Consider the following 24,048-nt stretch of genomic DNA (forward strand, 5'->3'; position numbering starts at 1 on the left):
AGAGGCAACCTCTATGTCCCCACATGCGTCCTCCATTGCCTGGAGAAGCGGCATGCGGGAATAGGGTTAGCGATCATACACTTTCCAGCGCCAGGCTGAGAAGAATTCCTCTATGGGATTTAGAAAAGGTGAATATGGGGGAAGGTACAAAACTACAAATTGTGGATGGGTGGCAAACCAGTTTTGGACCAGAACAGCCCGGTGAAAACTAACATTGTCCCATAAAACCACAAATCTAGCACGCTCCTGATCTGGATCAGGGACAAGCATTGTGTAAATTGCATCCAGAAAAGTGAGCATATGGCTGGTGTTGTACGGACCCAGTGTGGCATTGTGATGGAGGACCCCGTTTTGAGTGATGGCAGCACACGTAGTTATATTACCCCCACGCTGTCCAGGGACATTGGTAATTGCCCTCTGTCCTATTGTGTGTGTGACCTGGTGAATAAGTGTAGCATTTTGATTGGTTGTGTTTGGAAAAGGAAAGCAAGTCACTTCCTGTTAGATTTTTGTGTTTTAGGTAGAGAATTGTGTAGTGTTTTGAAAAAAGTGTTTTATGCAATTGACAACTGAGTCAAAGGCTGAGAAATAGCTTATGGTTTTGGATATTTGGTGTGTAGTTTTGCACTTTGAGTGAGAGGTTTCAAAAATCTTGTGACATGAAAAGATTTTGTGTGTAAGCAGTTGGAAAAAAACTGTAATATCACAGTTTCACATAGGCCAACTTCCTGCTATGAGAGATGTTCTTCAGTGGACCCAATGATAAACTTCGCCGCATTCATCTGCGCTGCGCATGAGGAAACGCGAGAGTCGAGGCGGTGGGCAAGATAAGATAGGCAAACGTATTTCCTGTACTGTACCTGATTTTACATTGTTGTCTTGCCTACTAAGTGTAAACTCACAAGTTGTTAAATCAGCCCCTGGAAAATGCAAGCCATCAAGTGTGTGGTGGTTGGAGATGGGTAAGTTCTTTAAGTTATGTATGCGCGCAGTTCAACACCTGGTAGGCTACTTGGATTTGGGTGTGTTAAAAAGTGGACCTTTAGAAAAGCTCTATTTAGCCTTCTTTCAATTGTCTATTAATTGGGAGATACATTTTTCTCTGTTTATTGTACTACACATTCTTGTGTCAAGAGACAACTTCTGTTTTTTATGAATGAATTGAATGAATTCGTTTCATATTGCATTTGGGAGCTGCAGTAATTGGAATGTATGTACTTTTTTATTTCAATTTGGTTGTCATAGTCTTAATGATGAGGTTATTGTATGCAGTTTGCACAGTTCATACCTTCCTCATAGCTGTTGTCTGTCAGCTTGATAGACTTGAGGGGGGCAAAATTGTAAAAGGTGCCACAGAACAATCTAACCTTGTTCTAATCTGTATTAGCTAGATAAAGAAATAATACTTTTAAGTAACAGTCCTTTTGTGTACAGTATTAACCTTGATGTCCAGAAGCTCAATAGGTCTTTATCACATAGTCAATACAACAACATAATGACACCCTCAAGGCAGGAACTTCCCAGTAGAACAAACCTCTAACTGTAAAACAGGCCACACAATGAACACTTTAAATTACTCATTTGCATGTGCAGTTTTAACATCAGGTTGAGGAATGTATGATGACTTGATAATGACATTGTTCAACAGCCCTTAAATCAATAAGGAAGAGACAGTGTAGCAATACACACCGAATTCAGAGACAGGAAGGAAGTGCCTACACTTAGAAAAAAAGGTGCTATCTAGAACCTAAAACGGTTATATAGCTGTCCCTGTAGGAGAACCCTTTGAATAACCCTTTTGGTTACTGATAGAACCCTTTTGGGTTCCATGTAAAAACCCTTTCCACAGAGGGTTCTACGTGGAACCCAAAAGGGTTCTCCTATGGGGACAGCCGAAGAACCCTTTTGGAGTGTATGCAAGATTGGTGACAAGTTGAATAAGACAAAATGGATGCTGAGATGCTAGCTGGAGATTGGGATCCGTGGGTGTAATGTCTGTAGGAGAGAGGAGATGGAGAGTAGTTGGTGATAATGAGGGCCTCAATTAAAGAGAACATTTACAAAGACACAGACAGCAGTCAGTGAGGTCAATGCAGTCTTTTCCTGTTCCTGTTCGTTAAACCTCTTCTCTTGTTGTAAAAGAGAAGTTCTGTTATGCTGCTTTTATCCTCCAGTTTTAGTTTTTAAGTTCCTCTTTAGTCTGTGGTGCACTCTGTCTGCACAGTCTCATGGTTAATAAAGGAACAAGAGCACAGCTGCCACCTATAACACAGTCACCTTTAACACCCACAACACCATTCTCATACACGGTCGATGCAAAGACCAAATACACATTTTTGCTTGTTCTTTGTATTTCGACAAAGTGCAGTTATACAGCAAATGGCCTGTATTCAACAGGAAACGTCAACAGGAAGCTTTAGAAAAGTAAGTGAAGTGGATTTACACCCAGTAGCAGAATGGAATTTCATCATGGGTGCCTGATCTGTACTACACAGAAATGCATAATTATGGATATGAATGTCATTCTCTTCATGGAGATGTATCCTAAATAGGTACACAAGTAGAAATATGCATATTTGGGTATTATTCTACACAATGGCTATTTTTTTTAATGAGCTCCGCCACCAAACAAAACAGCATTTTGTTGGTCTGGACCGGACCAATTCTGAACCAATTATAGAATTCTATGTTTCACAAGTTTGGACATTACAGTACAGCACAGTAGTTGTGATGGGGAGGAAATCAATACAGTTACATATCGGGATATTCTTTTTGGGTGTACTCGTTTTGACAATATCGCAATATTATTTTTGGGCTAGTTGGCTGTACCTGCAACAAAACTCCAGTGTTTAAAAAAAAATAGGGAGCCAATTTGTTTTCAGCACTTTTATTTCCATGAATGATAAAAAACTTGCTTTCTCATGGCTCTCTCATGTCCTTCTGCAGCAGACATATGGTGAGCAATATGTTTTGACCATGAAATCGCAATAAAATCACAGTATTGAATTGCAATACATATAGAATTGTGAGAATCGTGAAAATTGCAATACATAATGTATCGGCACCTAAGTATCGTGATAATATTGTATCGCGAGGTCCCTGGCAATTCCCAGCTCTACACAGTAGAGCTCAGTAGAGTAGAGTACAGTACAGTACAGTACAGTACAGTACAGTGTAGTAGAGTAGATTACAGTGTAGTATAGTATAGTACAGTACAGTACATTATAGTGTACTCAACTCTAGTGTGTTCTACTGTGTACTTTACTGAACTCTACTCCACTCTATTCTACTACACTGTACTGTACTGAACTATACGCAACTATTCTTTACTGTACTGACCTATACTCACCTATTCTTTACTGTACTGTACTGTACTGACCTATACTCACCTATTCTTTACTGTACTGTACTGTACTGACCTATACTCACCTATTCTTTACTGTACTGTACTGACCTATACTCGACTATTCTTTACTGTACTGTACTGTACTGACCTATACTCAACTATTCTTTACTGTACTGTACTGACCTATACTCGACTATTCTTTACTGTACTGTACTGTACTGACCTATACTCAACTATTCTTTACTGTACTGTACTGTACTGACCTATACTCACCTATTCTTTACTGTACTGTACTGTACTGACCTATACTCACCTATTCTTTACTGTACTGTACTGTACTGACCTATACTCACCTATTCTTTACTGTACTGTACTGTACTGACCTATACTCACCTATTCTTTACTGTACTGTACTGACCTATACTCGACTATTCTTTACTGTACTGTACTGACCTATACTCAACTATTCTTTACTGTACTGTACTGACCTATACTCGACTATTCTTTACTGTACTGTACTGTACTGACCTATACTCAACTATTCTTTACTGTACTGTACTGTACTGTACTGACCTATACTCACCTATTCTTTACTGTACTGTACTGTACTGACCTATACTCACCTATTCTTTACTGTACTGTACTGTACTGACCTATACTCACCTATTCTTTACTGTACTGTACTGACCTATACTCACCTATTCTTTACTGTACTGTACTGACCTATACTCAACTATTCTTTACTGTACTGTACTGTACTGACCTATACTCACCTATTCTTTACTGTACTGTACTGACCTATACTCAACTATTCTTTACTGTACTGTACTGTACTGACCTATACTCACCTATTCTTTACTGTACTGTACTGACCTATACTCACCTATTCTTTACTGTACTGTACTGTACTGACCTATACTCACCTATTCTTTACTGTACTGTACTGACCTATACTCAACTATTCTTTACTGTACTGTACTGTACTGACCTATACTCACCTATTCTTTACTGTACTGTACTGACCTATACTCAACTATTCTTTACTGTACTGTACTGACCTATACTCAACTATTCTTTACTGTACTGTACTGTACTGACCTATACTCAACTATTCTTTACTGTACTGTACTGTACTGACCTATACTCACCTATTCTTTACTGTACTGTACTGACCTATACTCGACTATTCTTTACTGTACTGTACTGTACTGACCTATACTCAACTATTCTTTACTGTACTGTACTGTACTGACCTATACTCAACTATTCTTTACTGTACTGTACTGTACTGACCTATACTCAACTATTCTTTACTGTATTGTACTGAATTATACTCAACTATTCTTTACTGTACTGTACTAAACTATACTGAACTATTCTTTACCTCACTGTACTGTACTGTACTGTCCAAACTTTTGAACCAGTCATGGATGTCTATGTTTGGGCCAAATGAAGGCCGGTCCAGACGTCTGTGGATGTTAAAATTAAGGCCAGGTCGGACTAACAAAATTAAGCAACTTTTCAACGTCCATCGACGTCCAGTGTCAGTCAGTGCCCTGTGGGTGAGGATGCTGGTTACAGTAAATGGAAAGAGAGGGGGCTCATGGGTAGGTGTCAGTAAGAGCTGGTAGAGGTGACATTAACTGGAGAGAAAGAGAAGAGAAATAGAGAGGGAGTGGTTGTCCAGACTTTTCACAGAGAGAGAGAGAGAGAATGACAGGAAAAGATAAATACTTTACAAAGGTACACTTCATGAGAGGTTCTATGCCCCTATCGTCCTGACTGTCACTCAGTGTCACCGCCCTGCCTCCTGCCAACTCTGACACCCCGGTCCCCCTATGTGGAGAACCCCTGTAGATCAGGAGACTTGAATAGCTTTGAAACTGTGACGGCTTACTTGTTTGAATGCAGTCATACAGTATGTATACGTGGGGAACATAGATATGTTTATTCCTGTTGGATACATCAAGGCAGAGGTGACAGAAACAAAATAGGACACAAATAGGACAACAACTTCATTCTGGAGTGTGGCATTTAGGTGTAAGTGTGATTTTGACATCTATATCCTCCTCGGTTGTTTTTTGTTTTAGGACTTCTGACTGAGTGAGAAGTGAGAGCATTAAAAATGAACTCTGCCCAGCCGGTGGTAATTAGGCTGGTCTTTGAAGTCAGATGCTGTATATGTTGGATTCCCACCATGAAGTATCATTGAAAAGCATTCATGTGCTGTAACTTTTAACTACTCTAGCATGATTGCCACTTTTTAGTCTTTTGTTCCGTTGTAGAACTATGAGTTGAAAAGTAATTGCCCTGTTAAAAGGAGTACCTTTCAGATGCACCATAGAATATAGCATTTCATATGGTTCCGTCAGGTGCATGTAGTAAGTTATCACAATGCCATCATTGGATTTAGGGGTTCCATCCGCCCTTGTCCATCTGTGTGTGGGGGTAAGAAGAGAGAGGGAGCCTCATGCAGGAGGAGCAGGTGGAGAGTAGGAAGCACGAGGCCCCTACACTTAGACCACAGTCAACAGCATGTGTGTGTGAGTCAGAGGGTAGCAGAGATAGAGACTGCTCAATGACACACTAACTCACCACTGAGAGAGGGAAACAAACACTATCACACTACCCTGTATCTCACTCTCATTTCACCTCTCTCTCTCTCTCTCTCTCTCTCTCTCTCTCTCTCTCTCTCTCTCACACACACTCATATCACCTCTCTCTCTCTCTCTCTCTCTCTCTCTCTCTCTCTCTCTCTCTCATATCACCCTCTCTCTCTCTCTCTCTCGCTCTCATATCACCTCTCTCTCTCTCTCTCTCTCTCTCTCTCTCTCTCTCTCTCTCTCTCTCTCTCATATCACCTCTCTCTCTCTCTCTCTCTCATTTCACCTCTCTCTCTCTCTCTCTCTCTCTCTCATATCACTTCTCTCTCTCTCTCTCTCTCTCTCATATCACCTCTCTCTCTCTCTCATATCACCTCTCTCTCTCTCTCTCTCTCTCTCTCTCATATCACCTCTCTCTCTCTCATATCACCTCTCTCTCTCTCTCTCTCTCATATCATCTCTCTCTCTCTCATATCACCTCTCTCTCTCATATCATCTCTCTCTTTCTCTCTCTCTCTCTCTCTCTCTCTCTCTCTCTCTCTCTCTCTCATATCACCTCTTTCTCTCTCTCTCTCTCTCTCTCTCTCTCATATCACCTCTCTCTCTCTCTCTCTCTCTCTCTCATATCACCTCTCTCTCATGTCACCTCTCTTTCTCTCGACTTCAGTTAGTGTGGACAGAACTGCTTCTTGCCACCTAATATAATATACAGTAAGTTATTACTAATCATGTCTTCCACAAGGGTATAAACTATGAATGTTTCTCCAGTTCTTTTCAATGGCATCTATCAGGTTTCTTCTACCCAACCTTGAATGCTAACCTAATGATGTTCAAGGTGGAGCCAATCTGTAGAAGAAGCTGATGGTAGCCTGCCTACGTATAGCCCGGGGTGTCACTTTCTAACCTTGCCCTAAAAATGTAACTCTGGGAGCACTCCTCAGACTAGCATTCCTTCCCCCCTGTCTGTACATGCAGGTGCGTGCTTCTTATTGGAATTTTACTGCCAAAACCTTGACTGTGGTTTTAGCTGCTGCCTGTCAGAGGTATTTTAGAACACTGACAAGAAGCTAGAGAAACATGATTACTGCTTCTCATAATGTAGGCAAGTTTGAAAGAAGCCAGGCCCCATCATGCTGTTCATTCAGCACATTGTACATATAGTTAGAATGTCTGTGGCCATTCATCATACTGTAGCAAGCAATAAGGACAGTATATTGGCATCTTCTTTACACAGGGAAAATCCCCAAAATGAGTTGGCGTGCTGTTGTTGTACCATTTTATCATGAGTGGGAGTGGACCATGATAGACACCAAGCTGAATTTAATGATGGTATTCTGGCTCAAGTATGGTGGAAGCTTTCCAAACAAGAAAAATGTAAAGAATTTACATAATCTGCAATTTTAGGTTTCTTACCATATTAAGGCAGCTAACCCTTACAAGAAAAGAAACCATTTTTCACCCCTTCCATCTACATCTGGTCTCCCATCCATGGACTCACCAGGACCGACCCTGCTTAGCAAACCAACAGTGGGATGCAGGGTGCTATCCTGCTGGAATGAATGTGCCAAAACTTGCAACTGGAAAAAGCAGTGGCGTAAAGTACTTAAGTAAAAATACTTTAAAGTACTACTTAAGTAGTGTTTTTGGGTATCTGTACTTTACTATTTATATTTTTGACAACTTTTACTTTTACTTCACTACATTCCTAAAGAAGATTATGTACTTTTTACTCCATACATTTTCCCTGACACCCAAAAGTACTTGTTACATTCTGAATGCTAGGCAGGACAGAAAACGGTTCAATTCGCACACTTATCAAGAGACCATCCCTGGTCATCCCTACTGCCTCTGATCTGGCGGACTCACTAAACACAAATGCTTTGTTTTTAAATGTCTTAGTGTTGGAGTGTGTCCCTGGCTATCCATAAAATTAAAAAAAATGGTGCCATCTGGTTTGCTTAATAGAAGTACTTCTTAAAATTATTCGTACTTTTACTTTTCATACTTAAGTATATTTTAGCAACTACATTTACTTTTGATACTTAAGTATATTTAAAACCAAATACTTTTAGACTTTTACTCAAGTAGTATTTTACTGGGTGACTTTCACTTGAGTAATTTTATATTCAGGTATCTTTACTTTTACTCAAGTACTTTTTCCACCACTGGAAAAAGGCAGCGAAAGCAAAGGCCAGGGTAACATAACCAAAAATAGGTAGAATTGTTTCATTGTTTTATTTAATTGCATCCATTTACAATTCATTTGCCCTCGCTTTGACATTTTTTTCCCTTGCAATATTTTGTTTCGCTATCAATACTTTTGGATTTATGTTTTGCTTTCAATATCATTATTTTTGTTTGCAATACTATGTAAGGGCTGTCTGAAGAGAGAGTGGACCAAAACGCAGCGGAGTTAGTGTTCATCATTTAATTGAACAACGTGAACACTATACAAAAACAAGAAAAGAGAAAACCGACAGCCAACAGTCCTGTCAGGTGCAAACACTAACAGAAACAATTACCCACAAAACCCAAAGGAAAAACATGCTCCTTATGTGTGACTCCCAATCAGCAACAACGAGCTTCAGCTGTGCCTGATTGGGAGCCACACACGGCCCAAAACAAAGAAATACAAAAACATAGAAAAAGGAACATAGAATGTAACACCCTGGCCTAACCAAAATAAAGAACAAAAAACCCCTCTCTATGGCCAGGGCATTACATACTAAGAAGTTTGTTATTGACTTCAGAAGTTTTGCTTGATATTACAGTTTCCAACTGCTTACACACGTTTTCAAAACTGTCTCCTTTTTTCAAAACTCTACACACAATTCCCTAAACTGCACACACAAAATGCAAAATGCCTCACATCTCCTTCAAAATGTAACACTGCATTCAAAATGCCATAAACACATGTCAGAATGAATCATTTGCATCAAATGGCAAACACTGCTTTCATAATAGTACATTTTTGGATATACCATGTAAACACTGTTGTTCTAAATCTAAAGCTCTTTGGTCTTTCATAGGCTTATATCTACATTTCAATACAATGTTCTACAGTGAAAGTAATCTGTTGAGAGGGGTAACAAGTACACTGTAAACACCAATGCAATGTAGAAACAGAAAATATTTATTAGGCCAAACATTACTGTTGTATACAGTAGCATACAACAAAACCATAAACATATGTAAACCAAAAGTATATTCTTTAGAATACAGTAAAGAACACAATTGTGTGTGTGGGGTCCCGGGGGGGCAGTCCAGGAATTGGTAGGGGAGGGGCAGTCACCAGTGCTAAGCTACGCTTCATCTCTTCTCCAGGCTGGGTCTGGCCACAATACTTCGTCCACATCACAAGATACGTTTTCTCTTGCCAAACATCGAGGGAAGTATCTCCTAGCATGGCGTATCCAACCTTGGACAGAGGCAATCTCTATGTCCCCACATGCGTCCTCCATTGCCTGGAGAAGCGGCATGCGGGAATAGGGTTGGCGATCATGTCACGGGTATCGTCGGTGAAGGAGGACCAAAATGCAGCAGGACTGTGTTTGTTCATTTTGAACATTTATTAAATCAAAACGAACACAAAAACAACAAACAAGAGAACGAACGATCCACTGACAGTCTGGCAAGGCACAAGGCGAAACACAGAACAATTTCCCACAAACACACAGACAAACACACCCAACTAATATAGGACTTCCAATCAAAGGCAACACCACACAGCTGCCTTCAATTGGAAGTCCACCCCAATTAACTCCACATAGAAACACACTTACTAGACTACACATAGAAATACATAAACATAGACCATAAACCAAAAACCCGGAAATACTAAATCAAACACCCTTTTACCAAAACACCACCCCGGACCACATAAAACAAATACCCTCTGCCACGTCCTGACCAAACTACAATAACAATTAACCCTTATACTGGCCAGGACGTGACAGATCATACACTTTCCAGCGCCAGGCTGAGAAGAATTCCTCTATGGGATTTAGAAAAGGTGAATATGGGGGAAGGTACAAAACTACAAATTGTGGATGGGTGGCAAACCAATTTTGGACCAGAACAGCCCGGTGAAAACTAACATTGTCCCATAAAAAAACACAAATCTAGCACGCTCCTGATCTGGATTCGGGACAAGCATTGTGTAAATTGCATCCAGAAAAGTGAGCATATGGCCGGTGTTGTACGGACCCAGTGTGGCATTGTGATGGAGGACCCCGTTTTGAGTGATGGCAGCACACATAATTATATTACCCCCACGCTGTCCAGGGACATTGGTAATTGCCCTCTGTCCTATTGTGTGTGTGACCTGGTGAATAAGTGTAGCATTTTGATTGGTTGTGTTTGGAAAAGGAAAGCAAGTCACTTCCTGTTAGATTTTTGTGTTTTAGTTAGAGAATTGTGTAGTGTTTTGAAAAAAGTGTTTTATGCAATTGACAACTGAGTCAAAGGCTGAGAAATAGCTTATCGTTTTGGATATTTGGTGTGTAGTTTTGCACTTTGAGTGAGAGGTTTCAAAAATCGTGTGACATGAAAAGATTTTGTGTGTAAGCAGTTGGAAAAAACTGTAATGGGACAAAAGTAACTCACTCACTAGAGAATGGCACCATGTAGTAACACTATTAATATAACCTACGGAGTTTAAAGCGGCAATCCTTAATTGAAACATTAACAGGTGTCCTCCCCACCACAGTTTCGGTAAAACGCTAAGGGATGGGGCTGGAGAAACGCAACCACTTTCAAATCCATAGACTACACTATGGATGCAAGGACTGACCATCCATGATATCAAAATGATAGTTTTAACCATATTTTTAGGCTATACAGTGTTTGTTTACATTAACTTTGTTAACAAACATTGGAGTAAAAAAAAATATTTTTACTTTAATGTGCATTTTTTTCACATATGAAACTGTACATTACATTTTGTTTTTCAAATGTGAACTTGCATTCCACATGTGAAAGTGACATTTTCACATGTGGAGTTTTTTTTACATATGAAACTCCAAATGTAATTTTCTCATGTGAATGTTTTTCACATGTGAAAATGCAATTCTAACTTAATGGAAAATGAATATGATTTCACTTGTGAAATTTTACCTCAATATGAAAACAGCTACAATATTTCACATGTGAAACTGCGAATTTGGCATGTGCTTTTTTTGTAAGAGAAGGGAGTTACTCTGACAGCTGGCAGCTACCCTGTAATGACTATAGGTTCTCTCAGTGTGTGCTAGAGTAAAGTTGTGTGTGCGGGGGGGTGTGTGTGTGTGTGTGTGTGTGTGTGTGTGTGTGTGTGTGTGTGTGTGTGTGTGTGTGTGTGTGTGCTCATGCGCACGAGAGTGTGTCAATGTGCTATTGCAGCAAGAAAATGTGTGTGTATGTGTTGGCACACAACTGATTGCCCAATGTCTGTTTCAGTGCTGTGGGAAAGACATGCCTGCTCATCAGCTACACAACCAACGCCTTCCCTGGAGAGTACATCCCCACAGTGTAAGTACTGGACCACAGACAGACACAGTGGACATGTGTGTGGGCTGAACGGACAAACATCATACATAATGCAACCAATAACCAGAAATAGGAAATAATGTTATATGCACAATAATTCTAGGGATTGGTATGCTAGATATTGACTTTACTTTCACAAACACCTATTGTATGCAGTTTTTATACACTCAGTGGCCAGTAAATCAGGTACACTATCTAGTACCGGGTCGGACCCCACTTTACCTTCAGAACAGACTGAATTCTTTGGGGCATGGCGTTCAATTGTTGCTCAATTGATATCAAGGGACCTAACGTGTGCCAGGAACACATTCCCCACACCATTACACCACTGCCACCACCCTGTACTGTTAACACCAGGCAGGATGGGTCCATAGATTCATGCTGCTTACGCAGTCTGCTGCAATAGCCCATCCGTGACAAGGACCGACGAGTTGTGCGCTCCGAGATGCCGTTCTGCACACCACTGTTGTACTGCGCCGTTATTTGCCTGTTAGCTTGCACACTTCTTGCCATTTTCCTTTGACCTCTCATCAACGAGTTGTCTTGATGCCTGTCTGCCTGCTTTATATAGCAAGCCACGGCCATGTCTGTATGAGCGATCCATTTTCGTGAACAGGGTGGTGTACCTAATAAACTGTATACTGTATATTCTGTGTAAGGTTTTTCACTGTGATATGTTCTAGATGTAATGGACTCATTTGTCTTGCAGGTTTGATAACTACTCAGCCAATGTGATGGTGGACAGTAAGCCAGTGAACCTGGGACTGTGGGATACAGCAGGACAGGAGGACTATGACAGACTCAGACCTCTGTCCTATCCTCAGACGGTAACACACACACACATACAGAATCTCTATTACAAATGATATACAGTGGGGTCGGGAATTATTGACACCCTTGATAAAGATGAGCAGAAATGACTGAATACTGTCCAGTTAATAATGGATGCTGCCATGATTACGAATAATCCTGAATGAATCGTGAATGATGATGAATGAGAAAGTTACAGAGGTTCAAAAATCATAACCCAAAAACATGCAAACCTCCCCTGTTATTGGTAATGGTGAGAGGTTAGCATGTCTTGGGGGACTGATCTTTGACCCTCTGTAACTTGCTCATTCATCATTATTCCTGATTCATTCAGGATGTAAACTGTTGACTACTTTATTTATAAGAATCTTTTTTGAGAAAAACATAATATTACTTGTTAAACTAAATCTCTTTGAGCAATTGTATTAGCATTAAATGATATAATTTCCACATTGTTTGGAGCACACAATATAGTTCAGTATTTGCATACTACATTTTATACAGTCATTATTGCTCATCTTTATCAAGGGTGTCAATCATTTCAGACCCAACGTCTTCTACTACTCTGATACACCTTTCTACCCTTCAGTACAACCACATGTATTAGTCCCTACACCTTCACTGACCAATGACCATATACACTATATGAATCACTAGATCTAATCTGTTTACAACATCAACATCTCCCTACACCTTTAATACTACCATTGATCAGACACTATGTTTGTCCCCTAGGATGTGTTCCTCATCTGTTTCTCTCTGGTGAGCCCAGCATCGTTTGAGAACGTCAGAGCCAAGGTGAGTGGATGCTGTGTGATCTTCATGGCTGTTGTGCTAGAATGTATAGGTACAAATAGTATGCAGTTGTCACGTCCGTCGTTAGAAGAAGGGGACCAAAGCGCAGCGTGGGTTGGGTTCATCATATTTTTATAAACGTGAATAAACAAAACACAACGAACGAACGAACAGTATTGCAGGCTACTCACAACTATGCAAAATCAACTTCCCACAAGAGACAGGTGGAAAAAGGGCTACCTAAGTATGGCTCCCAATCAGCGACAACGAAGTGCAGCTGTCCCTGATTGAGAGCCATACCAGGCCAAAACACAGAAATACAAAACAAGGATAGGGAACTTAGAATGAACATAAATATAAAATATAGAACATACATCAAAACCCCAAAACACACAAAACAAACACCCCCTGCCACGCCCTGACCAGACTACTATAACAAATAACCCCTTTTACTGGTCAGGACGTGACAGCAGTTCACACATATTCTATTTGATCCGCCTCCGGTGTTTTCCTCTGTACCTAATGCAGTGATAGCAGATGACATTGTTCTCATAATGTAGGTGTTGATTGGCGTTGATTGACACAGTGCCATTATAAAGGCTGCCGCATCCCCCAGAGCTGCAGTATATAGCATTCATTATAGATGAATATACGGAGAGATTAACATGTCAATACTGTTGATCACTCGTAAAGCACAGGGGTATTTAGATGTGCTTTCCTTTCTGTGAATATAGATGGGTCATCATCTGTCAGTAATACAGAGGGGGTTGATGGAAAACAGAGCAGGATAACAGTAGTATGCCAGTTAATCTATACAATGCCTGTCAAGATTAAGATAATGAAGTAAGTCTAAACACATAGAGAAATCTATCAATTTAAAAAGGATAGGCTACTCTGGTTTACCTGCTTTCAACAGAAAATCGAAATGTACCGTATAATAAAACAAACATATAGCAGATTCTGGCATTTATAGTACAGTAATAGGATATAGTCCAATAGACAATGAATATTTTTCTATTTTAACTATGTCTGAGTAATGCTATTATCAATAGTTGTTTTGTGTTCTGCTGCTTTCAGCTCTACCTATTGTTGCAGAGGCCATGGTTTAGTCGCTTCAGTCAGACAGTCATAAATAAAATATTTAAAATCCAAGGACTAGAACAGCACATCTATTCAAGTAGCACGTTGCATCTCACTGGATTCCAATGAACCTCACTCCATTTGGATAGGATATAGAAATCTGTTCATCAATATAAATCATATTCAATCATATTCATTCAGGTCAGAGAGAAGTAATCATCTCTTCTTTAACTGCGTCAAACATGGATGTCCCATGTGAACTTAACTCCCATAATGCACGATGAGACCTCTACCTACTCCCCCAGGTAACTGTCAGGGTCTGTGTCTTTTCACTGCACAGTTCACATGCCACCTTGGCAGCTCTCAGCTACTGCTGAACGAAGCTGCCCTTGAGCCCTCTATCGCTCTACTGCCGTTCTGATGAAAAGGAGAAGATAGTAAGTGTCCCATCCTGTCTCTCCATCTCCATCTCTCCAGAAGTCATGGGTTTTGAACTGACACACTACTATAGAAGTTGAATTCACATCAAAGAGCTATAATATCACCAAAAAAGCCTGCCAAACGTTACCCTTTTCAAACACTTTTATTGTTGCTTGTTCTCATACTATTGCCTCAGCCATAGGCTTTGTCAAGAAGTTCTGGAAAACGGTTAAAGACCTGGAGAATAAACCCTCCTCCTCACAGCTGCCCATGTCCCTTAATGTTGATGATGTGGTTGTTACTGACAAGAAGCACATGGCTGAGCTCTTTAATCACCACTTCATTAAGTCAGGATTCCTATTTGACTCAGACATACCTCCTTGCCCGTCCAACATTTCCTCATCTCCCACCCCTTCTAATGCGACTATCTCTGATGCTTCTCCCTATTTTTCCCCTGCCCCACTACAGTTTCTCCCTGCAGGCGGTCACTGAGTCCGAGGTGCTAAAGGAGCTCCTGAAACTTGACAGAGTCAGATGGTTTAGACCGTTTCTTCTTTAAGGTTGCTGCCCCTATCATCGCCAAGCCTCTCTCCAACCTTTTTAACCTGTCTCTCCTTTCTGGGGAGGTTCCCATTGCTTGGAAGGCAGTCATGGTTCATCCTTTATTTAAAGGGGAAGATCAAGCTGATCCTAACCGTTATAGGCCTATTTCTATTTTGCCCTGTTTATCAAAAGTGTTGGAAAAACTTGTCAATAATCAACTGACTGGCTTTCTTGATGTCTCTCAGGTATGCAATCTGGTTTCCACTCAGGTTAGGGATGTGTCATTGCAACCTTAAAAGTCCTCAATGATTTCACCGTTGCCCTTGATTCTAAGCAATATTGTGCTGCTATTTTTATTGATGTGGCCAAAGCTTTTGATACGGTAGACCATTCCATTCTTGTAGGCCAGCTAAGGAGTATTGGGTATTGGTGTCTCTGAGGGGTTTTTGGGCTGGTTTGCTAACTACCTCTCTCAAAGAGTGCAGTGTTTAAAGTCAGAAAATTTGCTATCTCAGCCACTGCCTGTCACCAAGAGAGTTCCTCAAGGCTTGATCCTAGGCCCCACGCTCTTCTCAATTTACATCAAAAACATAGCTCAGGCAGTAGGAAGCTCTGTCATCCATTTATATGCAGACGATACAGTCTTATACTCAACTGGCCCCTCCCCGGATGTTGTGTTAAATGCTCTACAACAAAGCTTTCTTAGTGTCCAACAAGCTTTCTCTACCCTTAACCTTCTTCTGAACACCTCCAAAACAAAGGCCATATGGTTTGGTAAGAAGAATGCCCCTCCCACAGGTGTTATTACTACCTCTGAGGGTTTAGAGCTTGAGGTAGTCACCTCATACAAGTACTTGGGAGTATGGCTAGACGGTGCACTGTCCTTCTCTCAGCACATATCAAAGCTGCAGGCTAAAGTTAAATCTAGACTTGATTTCCTCTATTGTAATCGCTCCTCTTTCACCCCAGCTGCCAAACTAACCCTGATTCAGATGACCATCCTACCCATGCTAGATTACAGAGACATAATTTATAGATCAGCAGGTAAGGGTGTTCTCGAGCGGCTAGATGTTCTTTACCATTCGGCCATCAGATTTGCCACCAATACTCCTTATAGAACACATCACTGCACTCTGTACTCCTCTGTAAACTGGTCATCTCTGTATACCCGTCACAAGACCCATTGGTTGATGCTTATTTATAAAACCCTCTTAGTCCTCACTCCCCCCTATCTGAGATATCTACTGCAGCACTCATCCTCCACATACAGCACCCGTTCTGCCATTCACATTCTGTTAAAGGTCCCCAAAGCACACACATCCCTGGGTCGCTCCTATTTTTAGTTTGCTGCAACTAGCGACTGGAACGAGCTGCAATAAACACTCAAACTGGACAGTTTTATCTCAATCTCTTCATTCAAAGACTCAATCATGGACACTCTTACTGACAGTTGTGGCTGCTTTGTGTGATGTATTGTTGTCTCTACCTTCTTGCCCTTTGTGCTGTTGTCTGTGCCCAATAATGTTTGTGCCATGTTTTGTGCTGCTACCATGTTGTGTTGCTACCATGTTGTTGTTATGTTGTGCTGCTACCATGCTGTGTTGTCATGTGTTGCTGCCTTGCTATGTTGTTGTCTTAAGTCTCTCTTTATGTAGTGTTGTGTTGTCTCTCTTGTTGTGATGTGTTTTTTCCTATATTTATATTGGATTTATTTTTTATTTTTAATCCCAGGCCCCCGTCCCCACAGGAGGCCTTTTGCCTTTTGGTAGGCCGTCATTGTAAATAAGAATTTGTTCTTAACTGACTTGCTTAGTTAAATAAAGGTTAAATAAAATAAATACAATTTAAAAAATGACAGCAAAGGGTCTGACTCCTCTGACTTTAATGTCAACCGTTTGAATTGAGCTGATTCGTTTGGGAACTGTCAGTGTTGGAGAGGACAGCATTATATCAAGAGCAGTGGAGGTCAAAAGACAATGACATTTGATAAATCTGCTTTACTTGATATGACATTGTCAAAACAACCCTAATATGGTCCAGAGTGGTCTGAAGGCAGGTCTGGTAGGTCGCTGGAAAGTATTAATGTGTAATTTATTCTACTACATAGATTTCAAGTGCTCAAACTAAGATGGAGGGGAAAGAAAAGTGTTCTTGATATTGGCAATTATTGAAAAGACCAGTGTTAATCCATTCCAATTTGTGCCATTTCGAATCGCACCGCTTTCCCAAATGACTTTACTCAGCCCTTTAATTTATGATTAGCTTCAAACAATAGCAATCTCGCTTCTCCAGCCCTTATGCAAATGTTTGCCACTTTTCACATTTCAAGAACAAAATTCTTTAGTTGTTTTTTCCTCCTCTCTCCATCTTTCTCAGTTTGTTTTTTCATGGCATGTTCCCAATGAGTCTCCATGGTAACATTGCCCATGTATGCAAATGGAGCTTTAGTAGATTACCAGGCTTTCAGGTGACATTAGGATCTATTTAACATGGAAGGTAGGCTACAGACTGTGTGGGGGAAGAGTCACAGCCAGAGTCACAGCCATGTAGCATGTTGCTCACACTAACCCACCCATGTCACTCTGCTATTTGCCTGTCAAAAGGAGATTTAATTGACCCGTGTTATCTCTGATTATTGCCACGGTACACCTCCTACTGCTATCACCATTTTGGATCAGCGGGAGATCAAGAATCAATTAGTCATCACTGGGTAAATGGTTGGAGCTTGAATTTCTCTCCAAGCTTCTCAAGTCAAGTGTTGTGGTTTATGTCTTCCATTATCATAACACTGTATTGGCCAACTCATATCTTAACCTAGCAGAACTTAATTCCCTCACTCAGTTTCAGAGAGATACTAGTAAACTAAAGGTGCCATTTTCGAAAAACACAGAATTGCTACACCACTAAATGAATGTGTTTCCATTTAATCCAGTCAGCCTCGATGGCAGTTAGGGATGATTTACCTCATGGCACCATCACCTTTCTTAGTACGAAGCTGGGAAGTTTTATTTGTTAAAGTGACATCTCTTACCTGTCCTGGTATATAGAGAAGCATCCTTTCATCTTTCTTCCACAGAGTCTGTAGGGTCAGGGCAGAGGTAACACCTTAGTTTCTGAATAGTGAAAGCCTTTTATTGTAAAGCTGCTCTTCTCCAATGAGTCCTCCTAAGCAGCTAAGACTCTATGAAATCTACCCCAGTCCTTTGTGTGGCATTCAAGGTTTGATGGCAGGAAGGCCAAAGAGTGCAGAGGAGTGGGCGCTTTGTCCCCATAGACGATGACTAAATAATGGCTACCCTGCAATGAAAGAGAGACAGACACAAGAGGCAGAAAAACCTTGGTGCAATGGTACCGAGAATTCTTGATGCATTTTTCACAGAATGTAGTGTGTGTGTGTGTGTGTGTGTGTGTGTGTGTGTGTGTGTGTGTGTGTGTGTGTGTGTGTGTGTGTGTGTGTGTGTGTGTGTGTGTGTGTGTGTGTGTGTGTGTGTGTGTGTGTGTGTGTGTTTTTCTCGGTAGACTGAAATACCTGAAATGTGTGTGTGTGTGCATACAGTATGTGCGTGCTTCACTGTCACTGTTCTCATTACTATACATTCATGCTCTATAAAAAGGAAACATTTTCAACCTTGACATTCCCTCCACTCTGCTGTAACAGCTAATGATGGCTTGCAGGATGGGTCCTATATTGTATTAGAGACACCAATAATTACTGACGTATAAACATACGTAGAGCTGTTAACCAGGTGTTAAGCAGAGAAGCTGATGAAAGGCCTCCAAATGAACAGAGGCACACTAAAATAAGCGAAGGTGACTCACTAACGTCATTCATAAGCATTCATTATTCATTTCCTATTCTGCAAAAGCATACACTGCTCTCTTGTTTCTATCAGTCACTCAATGCGGAAGAAGGAACTTCCTTTTTCATTGAGTGACTGATAGAAACAAGAGAGCAGCCATTTTATTTGAATAGTGTGTAATAATAATGACGGTAATGATAGTAGTAATAATAATAATAGTACTAGACAGAGTATCCTAGATTTGATGTGTGAGGAGCTATACCAGGAATCAACCTCTGCATTAACTGGCTACTCCATAATACAGTAGTAGAACCAGAGGGGAAGAGACGAAGCGAGAGGCTTGACTCTGCCCCAAAATCTGTCCACAAAATCTGTCCACAAGTAGGGATTTTTATAATGAGTGTCGAATTTCGTCAACTAAAAAATGTAATTCTAATTTGCTACGGGAGGCTTATTTGATCAAATAGACGTTTTGTAATGTTTAGGTTGTTACGAATGTTCTGATATAAGTGGACACACGTGGCATTCCTGCAAATAATAATTTTATTTTGGAGTTATGCCTGTTGTTCACGTGTGTATGTGCCCTCTCGTTGGTTAGAATGTTCCCGCTTGACCCCGCCTCCTCCTTTCTGCAGTCCACTTTGCGGACATTTATTCTCATTATTAAAGCGGTCAGTCCAGTATCTTGTCGGTATATAGATCATCTTTGGTAGAATTAACGATGCGCTGTATCACAGAAAAGGAAGTGAAAAGTAATTCAGTATCTTTTGCTGCGGCCATGTTCACCTACTCTGTGTGTGTGTGCTTGCTCCCACTAGTGGTACCCTGAGGTACGACACCACTGTCCCTCCACACCCATCATCCTCGTGGGCACCAAGCTGGATCTGAGGGACGAGAAGGAAACCATTGAGAAGCTGAAGGAGAAGAAGCTAGCACCCATCACCTACCCACAAGGCTTAGCACTAGCCAAAGAGATAGGTATGTAGGTCTCTGGGATCCTGAATTTGTGATCGTGCATCAAAGATCTACCATGATTGTTAAACAGTGGTCACATATACAGTGGTCACTCTGGGTTTGTGATTGGATATGACTGAATCAGCGATTGATTGATTATCTGTCATTTTAATGATTGTTGTTCACAGAGCTGTACAGTATCATGGAACACTTTGTATTCTGCTCTTAGTCCTTATACTGCATAGTTGTTGAGATTTCATGTCCCCCAAGCTTCACATTCTTGGAATCATCGCCCGCCAGCCGTGCATTATGCCAGATAAACAGTCTATCCTCTCCATGTCCCTCATACATCTATTGTGTGTTTTCTGGGTAGACTCGGTGAAGTACCTGGAATGCTCTGCCCTGACCCAGCGGGGGCTGAAGACGGTCTTTGACGAGGCCATCCGAGCGGTGCTGTGCCCCCAGCCCACCAAGGTGAAGAAACGACCCTGTCTACTCATCTGATCTCAGACCTGTGGATACACCAAGAGGGAAGGGCTCAGGAATCACACAACAGCAAATGTTCATTTTAGTTCAATACAAAGTTTGGCAGTTTTACAAAGTGGTCTCATGTTCAGATGAGTCAACATATGTAGTGTTGAGTCTTGCCATCTGTAGTGTATATCCAGCTATAATTACAGTATATAGTGTATGCCTCAATCCCAAATGGATGGAAGATAGTTGGACCGTCGGATTGTACCATTACAGATGGTGCCGACCTTTCTCACTGATTGGGGATTGAGGCATATAGCTGGATCTACGATTCTTCTCAATGTTAGACCACTGTTCAGGTCTGAAAACAACCATCAGACTTTCTGGAGCATCAATATAAATGTCCTTAATATTTTCAAGACAAATCCTGGATATGTACACATGGATAAGTGTTTTAGATTCATATATTGGTATTTGGTTTTGGTTTCTGACTCATTTTATCATACACCTCAATATGGTTTGTTTATGCAGTGACTGGTCCTTACTGTACAAGAAAGACACTGAAAAATACATAGATCAAACATTATTACAGTGTGTATAGTCAGAAATGTATTGCACCATCCTAATGTAAGAAACTTTCTCAAATGATCATGTTGTTTACTCTATAAAATGTATTTTTCATATTTTGACATGATACAGCATTCTACTATATTTCTAAGGTACCGTATTACTTTTCTCTCTATTACAATTTAATTTAACACAAAAAAAAACATATGAGTGTGTGTGTGTTTGTGTGTCCCCTTGCCCTTAGAACAGTCTCAATTCGTTGGGGCATGGACTCTACAAGGTGTCGGAAGCGTTCCACAGGAATGCTGGCCCATGTTGACTCCAATGCTTCCCACAGTTTTGTCAAGTTGGCTGGATATCCTTTGGGTGGTGGACCATTCTTGATACACATGAGAAATTGTTGAGCGTGAAAAACCCAGCAGCGTTGCAGTTCTTGACACAAACCGGTGTGCCTGGCACCTGCTACCATACCCCGTTCAAAGGCGCTTACATTTTTTGTCTTGCCCATTCACCCTCTGAATGGCAAACGTACAATCCATGACTCAATTGTCTCAAAGCTTAAAAATCCTTATTTAACCTGTCCCCTCCCCTTCATCTACACTGATTGAAGTGGATTTAACAAGTGATATTAATAAGGGATCATAGCTTTCACCTGGATTCACATGGTCAGTCTATGTCAAAAATGTTTTGTATACTCAGTAATAAGTACAGCATGCCAGCTTTTATTTGAGGGTATTTCCATACATACATTACCTGTTTTGCCGTTTGTAAATGAAAGCACTTTATGTTTCTCGTCCCCCCATTTGAAGAAATCATAAGTATTTGGACTTAAGTCAAAAATTTTGCATTTGGTACCATTTTCCCTGCACACAATGACTACATCAAGCTTGTGACTTTTCAAATGTGTTGGGTGCTGGCCTCCCGAGTGTCACTGCACTCAAAGGCACTGCATCACAGTGCTTGAGGCATTACTACAGACCCGGGTTTGATCCCGGGCTGTGTGGCAGCCGGCTGCGACCGGGAGACCCATGAGGCGGCGCACAATGGCCCAGCGTCGTCCGGGTTAGGGCAGGGTTTGGCTGGCCGGGATGTCCTTGTCCCATTGTGCTCTAGCAACTTCTGTGGCGGGCCAGGCGCATGCATGCTGACACGTCGTCAGTTGTATGGTGTTTCCTCCGATACATTACTACGGCTGGCTTCCAGCTTAAGCAAGCAGTGTGTCAAAAGCAGTGCAGCTTGGCAGGGTTGTGTTTCAGAGGACGCATGGCTCCGTACGTGAGTTGCGGTGATGGGACAAGACTGTAACTAACAATTGGATATCATGAATTTGGGGAGAAAAAGGGGTAAAAAGTAAAAAAATGTAATAAATTGTTGGGTGCTTTTATGGTAAGTTTTGGTTGTGTTTCTGATTATGTTTTGGAACTGAATGGTGAATAATGTCTTGTGCCAATATGTTTCATGTGGATGCTACCATGATTATTGCTAATCATGAATTAATCGTGAATAATGATATGTGGCACAAAGATCATACCTCCCCCCCACAAAAAAATGCTTATTTAGTTGAATGGCATTATTTATGATTCATTCAGGATTTGTCTTAATCATGGAATTTTCTGGATTAATTTAGAAGTGTTCAGAAACATCTAATCAAGGAATACTGTATGGGACCAAATCAAGGAAATGGGACCTAATACTAAACTTTTGACTATTTGAATACACTATAAGTGAATTTGTCCAAATACTACTGACTTATTCTCGGGGGGGGGGACTAGATACATATAGTGTTTTAATTTCTAAACGGTAGAACAGATAGGCCTATGTATGAGAACACCCTCAAATAAAAGGTGACATGCTGTTATTTCGCCTCATATGAAACATTTAATCTCAAATCCAAAATTATGGTGTATAGAGCCAAATAAAAATGTTTAACTGTCCAAATACATATGGAGGGGAGTGTGTATACCAGTATACAAGTTCTACTGGGGCCTATTTTTACAACAGCTACCTAGACATCATCTCCCCTCCAGGGCTACAGCATCGTACTGTGATGTGTCAGAAACTGACATGTACTACCACAGAAGTCCACTCTGTCTTAAAATAAACTTGTATTTTCTCTAGTAGCCTCGTGTATTGATTCCAACCACAGGCATCACACTCTCATGTTGCCTGTAGGGGAATAGAGTAGTTGCAGAGAGGCAGGATGAAGAGGTTTATTCCTCTGACTCATGACAGGCATGTCTGCTGAACCCTTTCACCCATCCTTCTGGCAACTAGATTCTGCGCAAACAGGCATCTCACAATCAAAAGTTTGATACAAAATAGGAAATGGCTTTGGCAATTCATCATTTTCACACATACAGTTAAGGGTTTATTCAAACACCCATGTTATGTACGGGTGCTTTGGCTGTTCTCTCCTCCTCAGGTACAGCACAGTAGGTTACAATACAGTGTGTGACTGGATGCTGCTGGAACAGTTGTTTCAGTAATCAAACATGAGCTCTGTGTGGAATCCTAATGATAAACGCTGTCATTGAATCACTACTTGAAAGCCTGCTGTGACTGTGTTGCTTTTAGCCAAAGATGTAGACCAGGGCTCTCCAAACCTGTTGGAGTGTGTGTGTGTTTGTCTACATCAGGGATCCCCAACCCTGGAGAGCTACCGTCCTGTAGGTTTTCACTCCAACCCTGTTCCCTGAGCGCTACCGTCCTGTAGGTTTTCACTCCAACCCTGTTCCCGGAGCACTACCGTCCTGTAGGTTTTCACTCCAACCCTGTTCCCGGAGCACTACCGTCCTGTAGGTTTTCACTCCAACCCTGTTCCCGGAGCGCTACCGTCCTGTAGGTTTTCACTCCAACCCTGTTCCCAGAGCACTACCGTCCTGTAGGTTTTCACTCCAACCCTGTTCCCGGAGCGCTACCGTCCTGTAGGTTTTCACTCCAACCCTGTTCCCAGAGCGCTACCGTCCTGTAGGTTTTCACTCCAACCCTGTTCCTGGAGAGCTACCGTCCTGTAGGTTTTCACTCCAACCCTGTTCCTGGAGAGCTACCGTCCTGTAGGTTTTCACTCCAACCCTGTTCCCGGAGCGCTACCGTCCTGTAGGTTTTCACTCCAACCCTAATCTAGCGCACCTGA

The 24,048-nt window shown here is 41.2% G+C and overlaps 1 protein-coding gene across 1 annotated transcript; it reads left to right on the forward strand.

The window, feature by feature from the left end:
* Window positions 1–525: 525 nt before the first annotated feature.
* LOC106601467 (ras-related C3 botulinum toxin substrate 2) lies at window positions 526–23,035 on the forward strand. The gene is made up of 6 exons (XM_014193687.3): window positions 526–962; window positions 11,386–11,457; window positions 12,185–12,302; window positions 13,021–13,083; window positions 19,742–19,901; window positions 20,251–23,035. Exons 1-6 carry the CDS (start codon window positions 928–930, stop codon window positions 20,379–20,381), a joined length of 579 nt encoding a protein of 192 aa, XP_014049162.1. The 5' UTR covers window positions 526–927; the 3' UTR covers window positions 20,382–23,035.
* The last annotated feature ends 1,013 nt before the right edge of the window (window positions 23,036–24,048 follow it).

Source organism: Salmo salar, chromosome 03, assembly GCF_965601325.2.
Source record: "Salmo salar chromosome 03, fSalSal1, whole genome shotgun sequence".
Lineage (NCBI taxonomy): Eukaryota > Metazoa > Chordata > Actinopteri > Salmoniformes > Salmonidae > Salmo > Salmo salar.